Source organism: Gymnoscopelus braueri (genome assembly GCF_963280865.1).
Source record: "Gymnoscopelus braueri genome assembly, chromosome: 11".
In the NCBI taxonomy this organism is placed as follows: Eukaryota; Metazoa; Chordata; class Actinopteri; order Myctophiformes; family Myctophidae; genus Gymnoscopelus; species Gymnoscopelus braueri.
In genome coordinates, this window is record NC_137613.1 from 2050472 (window position 1) to 2066413 (window position 15942).

At 40.4% G+C, this 15942-nt stretch overlaps 1 protein-coding gene across 32 annotated transcripts in view; it reads right to left on the reverse strand.

The window, feature by feature from the left end:
- LOC308095005 (protein NLRC3-like) overlaps window positions 1-15942 on the reverse strand; it is a 62568-nt gene that overhangs the window by 6183 nt on the left and 40443 nt on the right. For 31 of the 32 annotated variants that reach the window (XM_080441892.1, XM_080441889.1, XM_080441891.1 and 28 more), the window contains 6 exons: window positions 15599-15804; window positions 13542-15345; window positions 11412-11579; window positions 8304-8477; window positions 7009-7125; window positions 3605-3666 (listed from right to left, as the gene is read on the reverse strand). In XM_080441892.1, coding sequence (XP_080298018.1) covers window positions 3605-3666; window positions 7009-7125; window positions 8304-8477; window positions 11412-11579; window positions 13542-15345; window positions 15599-15804 — 2531 coding nt within the window. The remainder of the gene's footprint in view (window positions 1-3604; window positions 3667-7008; window positions 7126-8303; window positions 8478-11411; window positions 11580-13541; window positions 15346-15598; window positions 15805-15942) is intronic. The other variant, XM_080441898.1, reaches the window with a different exon arrangement.

A 15942-nucleotide genomic window follows, 5' to 3' on the forward strand; every position in this document is an offset into this window, starting at 1 on the left:
ACAACCTGTCACAATGTGACGAGTTGTGAGCTTGTAGATCCACTGTTTAAAACAGCAAAAGTCCATATAAAAGTTCATCACACGTTAAACAACATATTGTGAGTTTATGTTTGAAATACAGCTGATCTACAAGCTCACAACCTGTCACAATGTAATTCATGAGTTTGTAGATCTACTTTTGAGTTTTAAACAAAACCAAACTACAAGCTCACAACGTGTCACAATGTGATCCTAGTGAGCTTGTAGATCGTCTACCTTAAAAAGAAAAAAAATCAGCTGATCTACAAGCTCACAACACATCACACTGATGTGCTTTGTGAGCTCGTAGATCGGCTATCTTTGTTATGTTTGATATATTGAGGTCTGAGGAAGATCGAGCAGGCTTTAAACATCACATTCATGATGGTAATAAACCATTTAACTTATGGATCATAATTATTCCAGTGCAGAGTTCTGCTCTGCATCTGGCTTTTTAAATTACTTTGGATGAGCGTGATCTTCTACTTGTTGATGTTTGAAATAACTCACTACCTGTCACATTGCAACATGGTGTGAGCTTGTAGATCGGCTGTTTTTGAAATATAGCCAAAACTCATAGCGCATCATAATGCGAGGCTTTGCAAGCTTGTAGATCTGCTATTTCTTGTAATATAGCCGGTGTAAAGGCTCACAACGCAACATGATGTGAGCTTGTATATCGGCTCACATCCTGTCACAAGGAGACAAGTTGTGATCAGCAATTTGTATGTATTTGTAATGGTCTATCTAAAAGCTCACCACACGTCATGATCAGGGTTTATTTATTTTTGGCCGTTAATTATAAAGATCACAGGCCACCGTGGCCGATTGGAAAAATGCTGTTATTAGACTATTTTATGTCTTTCTGTCTGCAATGGATAAAGTGGTGAAAGTTGGTGACACACATACATCGCAGGCAAGTAATGAACCTTCCTTGTACCATCATTCATGATGACATAATTAACATTAACAAAACAAAACAAAAGCTGTAGGTTTTGCATATTAAGGTTGAATGAGATGTAGGACCCAAAACATATATGAATGTGTTTATACTGTGTGACGTAGTCAGGCAAGCTGTTCATAACGCCCACTTTATTCAGTTATGTTTTGGAAAGCGACACCTCTGCATGATAGAGTAGATAGATATTACTAGCCCACTTCATTCTTTAGCCGGTAAAATATAATCCTGTCGGTCAAGGTGGCCGGCCCAAAAAGTGCCTTGAGGAAACCCTGGTCATGATGCAATGTATTGTGAGTTCGTAGATTGGCTCTTTTTATGTTTGAAACACAGCTGATCTACAAGCTTACAACCTGTCTCAATGTGAATCGTTGTGAATTGTTATATAGGCAATTTTTTTTTCAAATATTGCAGATCTACAAGCACACAATGTGTCACAATGTGAGGCGTTGTGAGGAGTTGTGAGGCATTGGGTCTCATTCACTAAGCTCAGGTCCTCACATATTTTGTACTTATGTGCATATACGTGACTTCCCACGTTCAGTATTCATTCATCTTTTATTGACCGTGAATGTGGGCGGACACTCAAACTCACGTCTGCTCAGGAACAGACTTATATGCCTTAAACCATTCGTATATGTTATTAGAATGCCTTATTCTTCATGAAAAATCTATGTCAATAGTGCCAAACCTCAAATGATGTTTTATGTGCCCAAAATGTGTCAACACATTAAAAAAACATATGTCAAAGATCTAATGCTTGGATGCATATGGTAGACATGATGCAAATTCAACCGAGTATTTATTTTCAGTTGACACATTTAGAGCTGAATTATTAGGTCCTTTTGGATGTTTTCCATTCCTGCAAATGTGGCCACAGTTTCACATATTGGACTTTCATGCCAACAACATATGTTGTGCTATTAATGTATAATATTGACCACATCACATCACACTTATGTCTTATCATCTGATGAGGATACAGTATGGATGAAATCTAGCTGTGTCCATAATATCCATTCACCATTCTCACGTAGGACAAGATATGTTGTTAATCCTAAGGACAGGTTTATCCTCAATAATCAATAAAGTGTGATCTGGTCCATAATCTCGGATCTCGGTGTTCCTGGATTCCAGCGTCAAAATGTTACCTCAGTCAAATGTGAGCATTATTTAATAGAAAAGGCTTCTATAATATCCTTTCCACGTTTTATTAACCTATTATTTGGTGGTGGGGTTAAACTTTATAACTTCTTATTCTAATTATGAGAGCATTGCTTTATTATCGTTCAGCTGATCCATCGTGCGATCGAGGGACTCACTTCCAGACAGAACAGATGTACAAGTGGTCATTGCGGTGCGACTTGACACGTTGTAATTTTGCAGATCGGTTTTTTTTTCTTCACATGGGTTATTTCTGGTTGCCTTTTATGGTGTTAAATGGGGCGTGGAACAATACAAAGGATCTACACGGGAGCACACTAGTGACTTTAGAACACAAATGAGATACACCTGTGATACGCACAAATCATGGCTCTGCAGCCTCTTTCATGAATCACACGTCAGAATTGACTTATCCCAATATACATATGTTATTTATGACCAGGATATACACCTTATTTATGACCAGGATATACACCTTATTTATGACCAGGATATACACCTTATTTATGACCAGGATATACACCTTATTTATGACCAGGATATACACCTTATTTATGACCAGGATATACACCTTATTTATGACCAGGATATACACCTTATTTATGACCAGGATATACACCTTATTTATGACCAGGATATACACCTTATTTATGACCAGGATATACACCTTATTTATGACCAGGTTAGTGAATGAGGTCCATTGTTTCTGTCAACCCACATGACCTTAGTTTTCTGAAAAACTTAAATGTTTTATTAAAAAAAAAAAATAGATTCATGTTGCTATATACATAGAAACATGTAAAATGACACAGATGCTTTCCTGGTTTTAAAGGTGTAACAACGTATAGGCTTTCCAGGTCTTAATGGGTTAAGGACCGGGCCAAGAGCAGAGAAACCTCCTGAATTCCCTGGAAGCTCTACTGAAGAGTTTTCAGGACAGTATCTGGGGAGGGGCCAACCCACTATAAAACAGCAGTGGTGGAAAAAGTACTCACATTTTTTACTTAAGTAAAAGTATCAATACTACGGTGTAGAAATACTCTGTTACAAGTAAAAGTCTGGTAATAAAAATGTACTTGAGTAAAAGTACAAAAGTATTGGCATCAAAACATAATTAAATTAACAAAAGTAAAAGTACTCATTATTATTTCCAAATGGCTGAAATATATATAGGGCTGAAGTGGTTCATGCATGTGTTGTAATAATAATCTAAATCTGCAAAGTAACTAGTAACTAAAGCTGTCAAATAATTGTAGTGGAGTAAAAGTACAATATTTGCCTCTGATATGTAATGGAGTAGAAGTAAAAGGATTGAAAATGGGAACTACTTCGGTAAAGTAAGAAATCCTCAAAAGTGTACTTAAGGACAGTACTTGAGTAAATGTACTTAGTTACTTTACACCACTGTAAAACAGTGTATACAATGTTAATGTGTGATATTGACACAGACAGACAGATACTCACATTTTGTACTGAGTTGAGTAATGAGTTGAAGATTAAGCCAATCTTCTCCTCCATGTTTCACTCTGTAGGAAATAGAACAACAATGCATTAATGTCTAACTGTCTAACACAACGTCTCCACTACCTGACACTACAGTGTTTCTCCTATCATTATCTTGGCCCTGCAGCCCATCCAGACATACTCACTGCTGCCCAGTTTGGATCTCATCACCTCCTCAGACTCCACCTTAACCCCTAGCACTCCACTCTCCTTTATCCCTTCTTAAAGGAGCATTTCACCCCTGGAAGAAACTGCAATCACTCAATGGTAATAGTATTTGTAGTAGATAACAGTAGCACAATTTAAAATGTGCACCCTATGGCCAGAAAAATAATGAAATCTGTGTGTTTGACTAGGGTTTGACTGGACTGCTGCATTACTACAATGACCATAATGCTTTGGTGCCTTGTGGCAGGGGAGGTTCCATGTGGGTGTGATCTCCAACAATAACATCCAAACAGCATGCCAGTGTCGCCATGTCTGCTTATTATAAGCGGCTTCTTTCTAAAATGTAGTTGATATTTGGGCTTGTTTCCAAATGTTTTGATTGTTGTTTAAACCAGTGGTTCTCAAACATGTTCATGTATTTTTCCACAGACCCCCATCTGAAATTATAATTTGTGCCAGGGAGCCCCTAACAAATATGTGTCAAAAATATTCCACATTTTCCCCTTATATGTTTGTATTTGTATGTTTTGTATGTTCGGTTTGTTTGTTAGTAATGTGCTAGTCTTTTCTTTTTTTGTGTATGTTTGTTTTCATGTTCTGAAAAATCCAATAAAAAGTAAATGAAAAAAAAAAAAAAATCCACATTTTGCACTTTTTCCCCCTCAAGATTTTTTTGTAAATAGCAGATCTACAAGCTCACAATGGGTCGCGAAGCGTTGTGAGCTTGTAGATCGGCAATTTTCAAATATATAATATCCCATGTCTAGGTAAAGTGCTCTTGGCCTAGTTATCTTCTTTTGGGCTTGTTTTCATAGACCTGGCTGCTTATTTCTCTCACAATATCTGGCAACACTGGCTGTACTCGCACACGTTCATCTAGTTACATATATGTCCAAGGATTCGTTAGTGATGTCATATCACTGGGACATCCTTGGTATCTTTCTGCTGTTCTACTTCCGTGTCGCATAGTATTGACATCACTGTCGAATCCTTGGTATTATGATCCTAGCCTTTGCGACGGTGTTTGTTTACCAGCGCTGCCACTCCACGCTGTATTTTTTTTTCAAGCTTGCGCTTATGAAACACTACACAGGATTATTATTTCATGTCAACATTCAAGTACAACTATCAGAAGATAACTCAGGTAAAGTAATGCCTCACTCTGCAAGGGGGTTTGCCCGCTGGCCGCAGCTAATGGGAGTGGCCGAGTGGCGAAAGAAGGTTGAACAAAGTGTTACGGGGGCTGTCGTTTGGAGCTGGTCTGACTGAGACGCGTCAAGACAACATGTAGTGCGGAAAGGAATGAGACATATCTCTCATGACGCAAATAACGTCACGAAGAATGCGAAGATTACTAGATATCTAAAAACACAGATTATTCACACAAAAAAAACCAGGATCTTGTTTCTTGACTCCTAAACTTCATTAAAAGACCGAAAACTTCTTCCAGGGGTGAAATGCTCCTTTAATGCAAGTTTACTATGCAGATATATCTTGGATATGTTTTATTATTTCTCAACCATACAGAACGTTATTCAGATAGCATGTTGTTTAGAATATATATATATATATATATATATATATATATATATATATATATATATATATATATATATATATATATATTAAAAAAGTGAAACTTTCATACAGTATATTGATTCATTGCACATACAGTGAAATATTTTGGTTTTGCTCACACCTTCCTCTTGACAATGCAACCTAGACTCTCTATGGGGTTCAGGTCAGGTCAGTTGTCTGGTCAGTACATCACAGTAATACCATGGTCAGTACACCAGTTACTAGTAGTTTTGACACTGTGGGCAGGTACCAAGTCCTGATGGAAAAGGATATCAGCATCTCCATAAAGCTTGTCAACATACAGAAGCACAAAGTCCTCTAAAATCTCCTGTTAGATGCTGTGTTGACTCTGGACTTGATGAAACACAGTGGACCAACACCAGATGACATGGCACCCAACATCATCACTGACAGTGAAAACTTCACACTGGAGTCAACACAGCATCTACCAGGAGATTTTAGGCAGGACTTTGCATCTGCCCACTGTGTACAAACTACTAGTAACTGGTGTACTGACCATGGTATTACTGTGCTTAACTGACCAGACAACTGACCTGACCTGACCCCCACAGAGAATAGATGTTGTATTGTCAAGAGGAAGGTGTGAGACACTAGACTCAACAATACAAATGAGCTTAAGGCTGCTATCAAAGCAAACCTGGGCTTCCATAACACCTCAACAGAACCACAGGCTGATCACCTCCATGCCACGCCCCATTGATGAAATCATTAGTTCAAAAGTAGCCCAGACCAAGTATCGAGTGCATAAATATATATATATATATATATATATATATATATATATATATATATATATATATATATATATATATATATATATATATATATTGTGGGGCGTCGCTAGGCAACCCCGCCTGCCAGGTAAGCACCTCAACGGGGAGAGTCAGTGGGGCAGAGACGGTGCGCGGCCAGCCAGGCCCCGCCCCCAGCTGGGCTGCGTCATCGACGGGCGTTACCTGCCCGTCTATCTGGAATCAACAGGAAGTGAGCGCACCTGCGTCGCTCAGCTGGGGAGCGCACAAACAAACCAAAAGCACCGTCTCTGCCTCCGTATGGCCTCACTCTCCACGCTGACCAGACAGGTGCACAGGCGGTAAGCGAACCCCACTTATTCTCCTCCTCATTACCTGGTGTTATGTAACTCGGAGTCTAATGGTTATTATGTCTCTGTTATAGGCATCCTTGGACCCGATGTATTAACTGACCGTTCATGGACTGGAAACCCACGCAGAGCGCGTGAGGGGAATACGCATGGACGATTAATGACACTGAGCCCCGAGGGGTGAAACTTTGCTTTATTCTGATTTATGATTTGAAACGTATAAACAAACGGCACCAGGGGCTTCCCCCCTGTGGACGTGACATTACTGCCTGAATAAAACGCCCTGTGAGGCCTTATATATATATATATATTTGTTGGTTAAAGTATTAACTAAATATACATACATATTTGTTGGTTAAAGTATTAACTAAATATACATACATTTGCATCTATTTGTGACTTTGTGTCAGAGTGAATACACTGTTAAGGGACACATGAGGGAAACACTGTACATTCACTGTACTATCCAACATGGACACAGTCCAAGTCTACTCACAGAACTGAATCATTCACCATGTTGAGGCTCAGGTCCAACCTTCTTAGGGAGGGATGAGAGTTTACAGCTGAGACCAGAAATTCACAGCATCTCTCTGACAAGCAGCACTGAGCCAGTCTGAATGAAGAATGAAACACCAGATGAAAAAAAAGAAAAAGAGATAATAAATAAAACACGTTATAATATACATTATTCCTGGATTGAGAACCTGGACCTGGCTGTGATGGACTGTCAGGGTTTTGGACTAGTGACCCAAGAGGTGGAAAGGAAAAAAAGAAAGAAAGAAAATACAACAAGAATACAATAAAATGAGAAAGAAAACAAAGACAGATTCTCAAGATTCTGAAGTTCAGCTCACACACACATACAAGGCTGTTACCATCAAACACTCAATATAGATCATGATATACTAATGACATTACGGATACCCATATATGGGCATAAAATAAATGCACAAAATCTCTGTATGTATGTATTTACTTTAAGTACGTCTGTAGTTCAGGTATCTTGAGAACTGTCCGACAGACCAACGTCAAACTTGGCAAATGACCTGAGTGTATTCTTATGTCAAAAGTCCCTAAAAGGCCAATTTGAATTACTTCCTGACATAAGCAAGAACGTGTGCATACATATGAATCTTCATTTCATTCACCTGTGTGATCCCCATAGCTGCATGTTCCTCCAAACACACCTGATTTAAATTATACAGCGCTACGCCATTTTGAATCTCATTCAAGATGACATCCAGACAGTGTATTAGTCATTTTAAACTTAAAGAGTACACAAAAATAGGTATCTGAAACATTTTAGTTTAAAAATAAGAAATGTAGTTACATGAACAGGCTTCACTCTGCCCCCCTCCGTGTCTCTGTGTGAGCTACATGCTACAAACTTCGATCGAACGATCCCATAGCCAGAGGGGACGGGACATACGGCTGAAACTGTGATTAGTTTGACACAAATAGGCTTCCGTTTCAGACTGATCCTTCAAAATAAAATGCACAACTTTTTTAAGGTGGTCATCTAGTGAAATACCTATTACTGAAATGGACACTTGCACCCATTAATATCAATATAAATAATCAAAACTAGAAGATGATGAAGATCTGACAAAATACATCCAACAACGATAGTGTAATTTTGTATCTCAGCATGGCAGGACATGAGGTAGGCTTGGGCTCCCATGATATCAATCTTATTAATACATTCTCACCACAGCATTCATATTATATTCACATAATACAGTACATAATAAAACAGAATTGATCAAAATAAATAGGGTGAATTAATCTTACTTTAGGATCTCCAGTCTACAGTGCACACTCTTCAGTCCAGCTAAGAGCAGATCCAGTAGTCCTGAGTCCAGGTTGTTTTCGCTGAGGTCCAATTCTCTCAAATGGGAAGGATTAGAGCTGAGAGCTGAAGCCACAACTTCAACCTCTGTCTGTCTGAGGTTACAGCCAACAAGTCTGTAAATACAGATTAAATAAGAGACTATCAAAACAAATTATACCTAGTTCACTGTCATGGAAGTTAACTAAGAGATCTCCTACTGTATCTAGTTATACAGACACAAACAGTTTAAGTATGATCAGAGAACAGAGAAGTAAACAACAGATGAAAAGTTAATGTAATGTAAGTAATCTGAGTAACCAAGCTCACTGTTTAAAAAGCCATCCTTTGTACACCCCTTCACTAATGGTATGGTCCATTTCTCATGGTAGAATAACTCATAAAGAGGACACATATGAATAGTTTGAGGACTTGAGTTCTCCTGTTGTTCTGTGTGTACTAAGGTTGGGGTCGTCTGTCGGCGATTGGAGGAGTCCAATCGTCACATTTTTTAGTAGGCGATTTTGGACGATATTTGTCATTTTATTTTGCAAAATAAATGTATCCTAATGGTCTGTCTCTTTGAGAATTAAACTCAATACTATTCAAATATAGCCAAATTAAATGTAAAGCGCAATACAAAGTGTGCACGAAATGTTAATCAATTTGGGCCATTCTAATAATGATTGATGATGATGATGAAGGCACTCTCTTGTTGCCTTATTTCCGACGAGTCTAGGCTACAAAACTCAGCCCCCTCCCTGGTAGGTAGGTAGGTAGGTAGGTAGGTAGGTAGAGGTAGGTATATAGAGGTAGGTAGGTAGGTAGGTAGGTAGGTAGGTAGGTAGGTAGGTAGGTAGGTAGGTAGGTATAGGTAGGTAGGTATAGGTAGGTAGGTAGGTAGGTAGGTACTGTAGGTAGGTAGGTAGGTAGGTAGGTAGGTAGGTAGGTACTGTAGGTAGGTAGGTAGGTAGGTAGGTAGGTAGGTACTGTAGGTAGGTAGGTAGGTAGGTAGGTAGGTAGGTAGGTAGGTACTGTAGGTAGGTAGGTAGGTAGGTAGGTACTGTAGGTAGGTAGGTAGGTAGGTAGGTAGGTAGGTAGGTAGGTACTGTAGGTAGGTAGGTAGGTAGGTACTGTAGGTAGGTAGGTAGGTAGGTAGGTAGGTACTGTAGGTAGGTAGGTAGGTAGGTACTGTAGGTAGGTAGGTAGGTAGGTACTGTAGGTAGGTAGGTAGGTAGGTAGGTAGGTAGGTAGGTTGGTTGGTAGGTACTGTAGGTAGGTAGGTAGGTAGGTAGGTAGGTAGGTAGGTAGGTTGGTCTCCTAGTTGTCTGTTTATCAGCTACTGTACGTTTGATGATATCTGTATATATATTTTCATATAAAAAAGAAAATTAAACTACAGCACTAGTTTCTGCACATCCTCTCTGTGCATTTGCAAGCTTGATGACACAGGAACGCATGTCCCCCCGGTCTCACAAGATCCAGCACTTGATTCTGAACTTTTATTGTCAAGTCTGGATATTAAAACTTGTGTCAGCTTATGTTTATATCACCTGTCAATCAATGCGATTTGAAATGTGAGTTCACTCACGACCCAACGTACGTTACGAGTCCCTTTAGTTACAGGGGAGGGGGGCGGGGCGGGTGATTTATCCCACAGCAGCACAAGTTATTATTTGTCAGAATATAAAAAGTGAACCTGGATGGGTGTGTTTCACCACATCGTTGTTGTAAACTGAGGTAGGCTTCTCTGCTTCAACTTCACTTCATCTCCTAGCCTGTGATCTTAGCTTAGTCCTAAAAGAACAGTGGTGGAAAGTAACTAAGTACATTTACTCAAGTACTGTGTCAATACAGTACTCAAGTACTGTGTCAACGCGTTGCGATGCGATGCGTTGTGAGCTTGTAGATCTGCTATTTTCAAAACATTTTAATTTAATATATTTTATACATATGATACCATGTGAAACGGGACATTCTGCATGATGAGTACATTCTACTTTTGGTACTTTAAGTACATTTTGATACCAATACTTTTGTACTTTTACTCAAGTACATTGTATTTCTAGATCGCAGTATTGATACTTATATTTACATAAGAAAATAATTTGAGTATTTTTCCCACCAGTGTAAAATAACATCCTATGGAAGTAATATGTTTTACTATTCTTTGTTGTCTAAACAAGTTTTGTCAGGGAGAGAGTGAGACAGGTGCATGGTAGAGAGAGAGTGAGACAGGTACATAGCAGTGAGAGAGTGAGACAGGTGCTTGGCAGTGACAGAGTGAGACAGGTACATAGCAGTGAGAGAGTGAGACAGGTACATAGCAGTGAGAGAGTGAGACAGGTGCATGGCAGTGAGAGAGTGAGACAGGTGCTTGGCAGTGAGAGAGTGAGACAGGTGCATGGCAGTGAGAGAGTGAGACAGGTGCTTGGCAGTGACAGAGTGAGACAGGTACATAGCAGTGAGAGAGTGAGACAGGTACATAGCAGTGAGAGAGTGAGACAGGTGCATGGCAGTGAGAGAGTGAGACAGGTGCATGGCAGTGAGAGAGTGAGACAGGTGCTTGGCAGTGAGAGAGTGAGACAGGTGCATGTCAGTGAGAGAGTGAGACAGGTGCATGGCAGCAGAAATACATGTCGTCTCATCTTGGTTTGTTCATGTTCATGTCACGTTACTATAGTAACCCGACACTGCACGCGTTACAGCCAAATGTATACTCTGTCATACGACGGGGTCGTGTGGCGAAAATAGTAGATCTACAAGCTCAAAATGCATCGCGTCAGCGACGCATTGTGAGCTTGTAGATCTGTCCGACCTGTCTCCTGTGGGTGCCCGAGCCCTATGTGATCGTCCCCTGCTCATTTTGCTTTTTAAAAGCATCATTTTATTAAGACATGACAGCAATATGGGAAAAAACGTATACATCTAAATTAAACATATATTAAATAAAAAAGAACCAAATATTATTTTGTATATGATTAGTAGGGGCAGTCCTGTTTAGTAGGTTAACAGAATATCTGCGCACAGTCACACCCCTAATCAAAATAAATCGGGTAAATGTATCTTACCTTAGAATTTCCAGTCTACAGTGCAGACTCTTCAGTCCAGCAAAGAGCAGATCTGAGTCCTGCAGGTTGTTTTTGCTGAGGTCCAATTCTCTCAAATGTGAAGGATTAGAGCTGAGAGCTGAAGCCACAACTTCAACCTCTGTCTGTCTGAGGTTACAGCCAACAAGTCTGTAAATACAGATTAAATAAGAGACTATCAAAACAAATTACACCTAGTTCACTGTCATGGAAGTTAACTAAGAGATCTCCTATTGTATCTAGTTATACAGACTGTGGAGTATCGCTGGGAGACCGCCTGTTAGGTAAGCACCTCACCTGGGAGAGAGAGTGGGACAGAGACAGAGAGAGGCTCTACAGACACCGCAGCAGCCTGGGCTGCGTCATAGAGGGGCGTTACCTACCAATCGCCCTCATGAATCAGCCCCAACTGAGCGCACCTGTGTGGACCGGCTAGGTGTGGCACCAAACCTCCAAAATAGCCACTCTGTCTCAGTCTCACACTGGCTCTCCTGGTGAACAGACGGTAAGCGATAATATCCACTGTTCCCTCACAATCCTGATTGATCGTGAAATGTAGAACTAAAAGGACTGTTTCTTTTATTTTCATAGGCAACCTACGGAGAGGAATGAAAACAGATGTTATGATGCATAGAAGCCCCGGACCCGGGATGAATTTATGTTGAAACGTTATTATGATTTATAAAAATATATAAACAATGCTCTCTGAGCCTGGCTGTGTGCAATAAACACCCTTCATTGGGTTTGTACCCTGACTTTTGCGTCTTGGCTTTGATCAGTTCCCCACAAGACATAAACAGTTTAAGTATGATCAGAGAACAGGGAAGAAAACAACAGATGGAAAGTTAATGTAATGTAAGTGATCTGAGTAACCAAGCTCACTGTTTAAAAAGCCATCCTCTGTACACCCCTTCACTAATGGTATGGTCCATTTCTCATATAGTATGGTCTGTTTTCATATATTATATACTTTTCTTTAATAGAGTTTTGCATTGGTTTTCTACCACAGCGGACACCGTGAATATTCTATTTTGGCTCAGGAATGCAATAAAAAAAAAGTGTGGAACTAGACGTCACAGAAAGACTGTACAGAGGAAGATCGCAATTACAATATCAAAGATTTCAACCAGCAGTTGAAGGTGTGAAATAAATAAAGTGAGAAAGCAAATACATGGCATATTTACTGCCAACAATGTGTAAAAGCTTTACAAACAAGCTGGCAGAGACCAGCATTCAAACAAATATATATATAATAATGGTTTAGGGTTTTATGTCCCTTTAACAGTGTAAAGAAGCTCAACTGTGGCAGTTGCAATACAATGATTGAATCTGGAGTTTGGACAAACATATGTTGTTTATAAGTTATCCATGGATATTCAGCTGTACTACAGCATTGGTAATGGCAATTTTATTCAGCCGTCAGGTCCAACACTTTGGAACCAAAACATCATATCTTGTACAAATATTGCCAGGAAATGTGTTTCCACATTCCACAGGTGCACCTTCATGCTACCAACAATGCAAAGCATTGTAAGCTTGTAGATCTTTTCTTTTTGACAAGTGATGCCTTTGAACTTGTACTACAGAGTGCTTTCACACGGTGAAGCGGGTTTAATGTTGGGTATTTCTGTTGTCTTTTATGGTGTTAAAAGGGCATGGAACAATGCAGATGATGAACGCACATTTGATTTAGTGTAATTCATCATCTGATACACCTGAGTCATGCACAAATCAAGGCTTTACACAGCCTTTCATGCATCAGACGTGGCTCTTTGTTTACAAGCAAACCTACACTAAAGAATATAGCAGAGATGTTAAGAGCTGTGTGAATGAGGCCCATTGAAAATAACAATTATCTTGTCCTTTTTATTTTAAGTTCCACTACTGAGAGGATGGCAATGTCAGTGGGTTCAAACCACTGGTCTGGTGGGGGTAACCAGCAGGACTTTTAGACTCTTAGTTTTATTTGGACATACACACAATACCACTAGTCACTATTTGAGACACAGGCAGCATTATTGGAACTTTTATGTCAACCTTCATTTCTAATTATAGTGTTGTAGCGAGTTATAGTGTGACTCTATGGATGTTTCTATTCACTTGACTACTAACCGAGCCTTTCTGCAGTTCCTCACAGCTGGGATCAGTCTCCATCGCCCCCCGTCCGTTGTGTTGTATTTGTCCAGGTCCAACTCTTCCAGAACCTCCTCTGACATCAGCAGCATGAAGGCCAGAGCTGAACACTGGCTCCCAGTCAGTTTCTTCTTTGATCCATTCTTTGACTTCAGGTACTTTTGGATCTCCTCATGTACTGAGTGGTCGTTCATCTCCATCAAACAGTGGAAGATATTGATACATCTGTCAGGAGAGGCATCATGAGTGGTCATTCTCCTTAGGTTCTTGATGGCTTCCTGGATGCTCTCTGGACTGTTCTCTGTCTGACCCAGTAGGCCTCCTAACAGACTCTGGTTGGACTCCAGTGTGAGGCCATGAAGAAACCGAACAAGTAGGTCCAGGTGGCCATTTTTACTCTGCAGGGCTTTTTTCATAGCGGCTTTCAGGAAGTCAGAGAGGGAACAGTCACTCTTGTATTTATTATCGTCCAGGAATGTCTTCAGTACCTTCATGTTCTTCTCTGTGAAACAATGGAGCAGGTAGACTGCAGCCAGAAACTCCTGGATGCTCAGATGAACAAAGCTGTAGACCGTTTTCTGGAAGAGCACACCCTCTCTTTTGAAGATCTCTGTGCACACTCCTGAGTACAGTGAGGCATCTTTCACATCAAGATCACACTCTTCCAGGTCTTCTTGGTAGAACAGGATGCCACCTTTCTCCAGATGTTCAAATGCCAGCCTGCCCAGCTTCAGTAGAACATCCCTGTCAGTCTTCATGAGGTGCTGTTGAGTCCCATTTTCTTTCATCTTCACATCATGAGTCTCATACTTCTGCTTCTTTCTCTTTGTCTGAACCAACAGGAAGCGGCAGCACATCGCAGTCAGGGTCTTGGGCAGCTGTCCTATCATGTGTGTCCTCAACATGTCCAGCAGAACGGTAGCAATGATCCAACAGAAGAGTGGGATGTGACACATGATGTGGAGGGTCCTTGATGTCTTCAAGTGTGATATGACTGTGCTGGTCTGTTTCTCATCAGTGAATCTTTTCATGAAGTACTCCTCCTTCTGAGGGTCTGTGAATCCTCGCACTTCTGTCACCATGTCAACACATGCAGGAGGGATCTGATTGGCTGCTGCAGGTCTGGTGGTTATCCAGAGGAGGGCTGAGGGGAGCAAATTCCCCTTGAGTAGGTTTGTCAACAAAGCATCCACTGATGATGTCACTGTGACATCAGAAACAATGCCATTGTTTTGGAAGTACAATGGAAACCTGCTTTCATCCAGACCATCAAAGATGAAGCCAACTTTCCAGGCAGCGAGCTGCTCTGCTGTGACCTTCTTTAATGTTGGGTGGAAATCATGGATCAGTGTGAGAAGACTGTACTGGTCATCTCTGACCAAGTTCAGCTCCCGGAATGAAAAGGGAACCAGGAGATTTACATCTTGATTTTCCAAACCCTTTGCCCAGTCCAGAGTGAACTTACGCACAGAGAATGTTTTTCCAATGCCAGCGATGCCCTTGGTCAGAACTCTTCTGATGGGTGTCATTCTGCCAGGGAGGGGTTTAAAGATGTCACAGCAGTTGATTGGTGTGTCATGGAAGGTCTTCATCTTGGAAGCTGTCTCAAGCTGTATCACCTCATGTTGGCTATTAACCCCTTCACTCTCTCCCTCTGTGATGTAGAGCTCTGTGTAGGTGCTGGTGAGGGAGGTTCCAGACTCTTCTGTCATGTGGTCTTTCACATCATCAAGACTGTTCAAACTGATCTTATAATCATTCAAATCATCCTGCAGACTGACATCTGAAATGAGAAGAAAATGTATGTTTTAAACATTCCGGTTAATTTATAACTTTACATATTTACAGCACACAATTTGTTAAACAGAAAAACAGCCAAAAGTAATTACACAATATCATTTTTTGTCGAGTTGATATCTGTTTAGCTTCATTATTTGAACTTAGATATTGGACACTAATTTGAACATTTAGTCTGACTATGATTTCTGCAATTTAGCATTATTTATTTAATTAGTGCAAATTCTGTCCAGTCTTACTTTGTCCAGGTGTGGATCTGGATCTCTTTCCACACTGGGGACAGCCATAGTGTCCTGTTGGAGCAGACTGGTCCCAGTATGAGGTGATGCACTGTCTGCAGAACCAGTGTCCACAGCTGGTAGAGACTGGATCTGTCAGAACCTCCTCACACACTGAACACCTGGACGCCTGCTCTGTCACAACACAACCACTCCTCTTCCTCTCTCTGTGGAGATGAAGACAAGGTATATTTAATTGGCTGCAGATCCCCATCTGAAAATAAGTTCTGCCAGGGACCCCCCATAAGAGAAAATTTGTGTTTGATCATTGTTCAAGTTTTTGTCAAATTATTCCAAATTTTTCA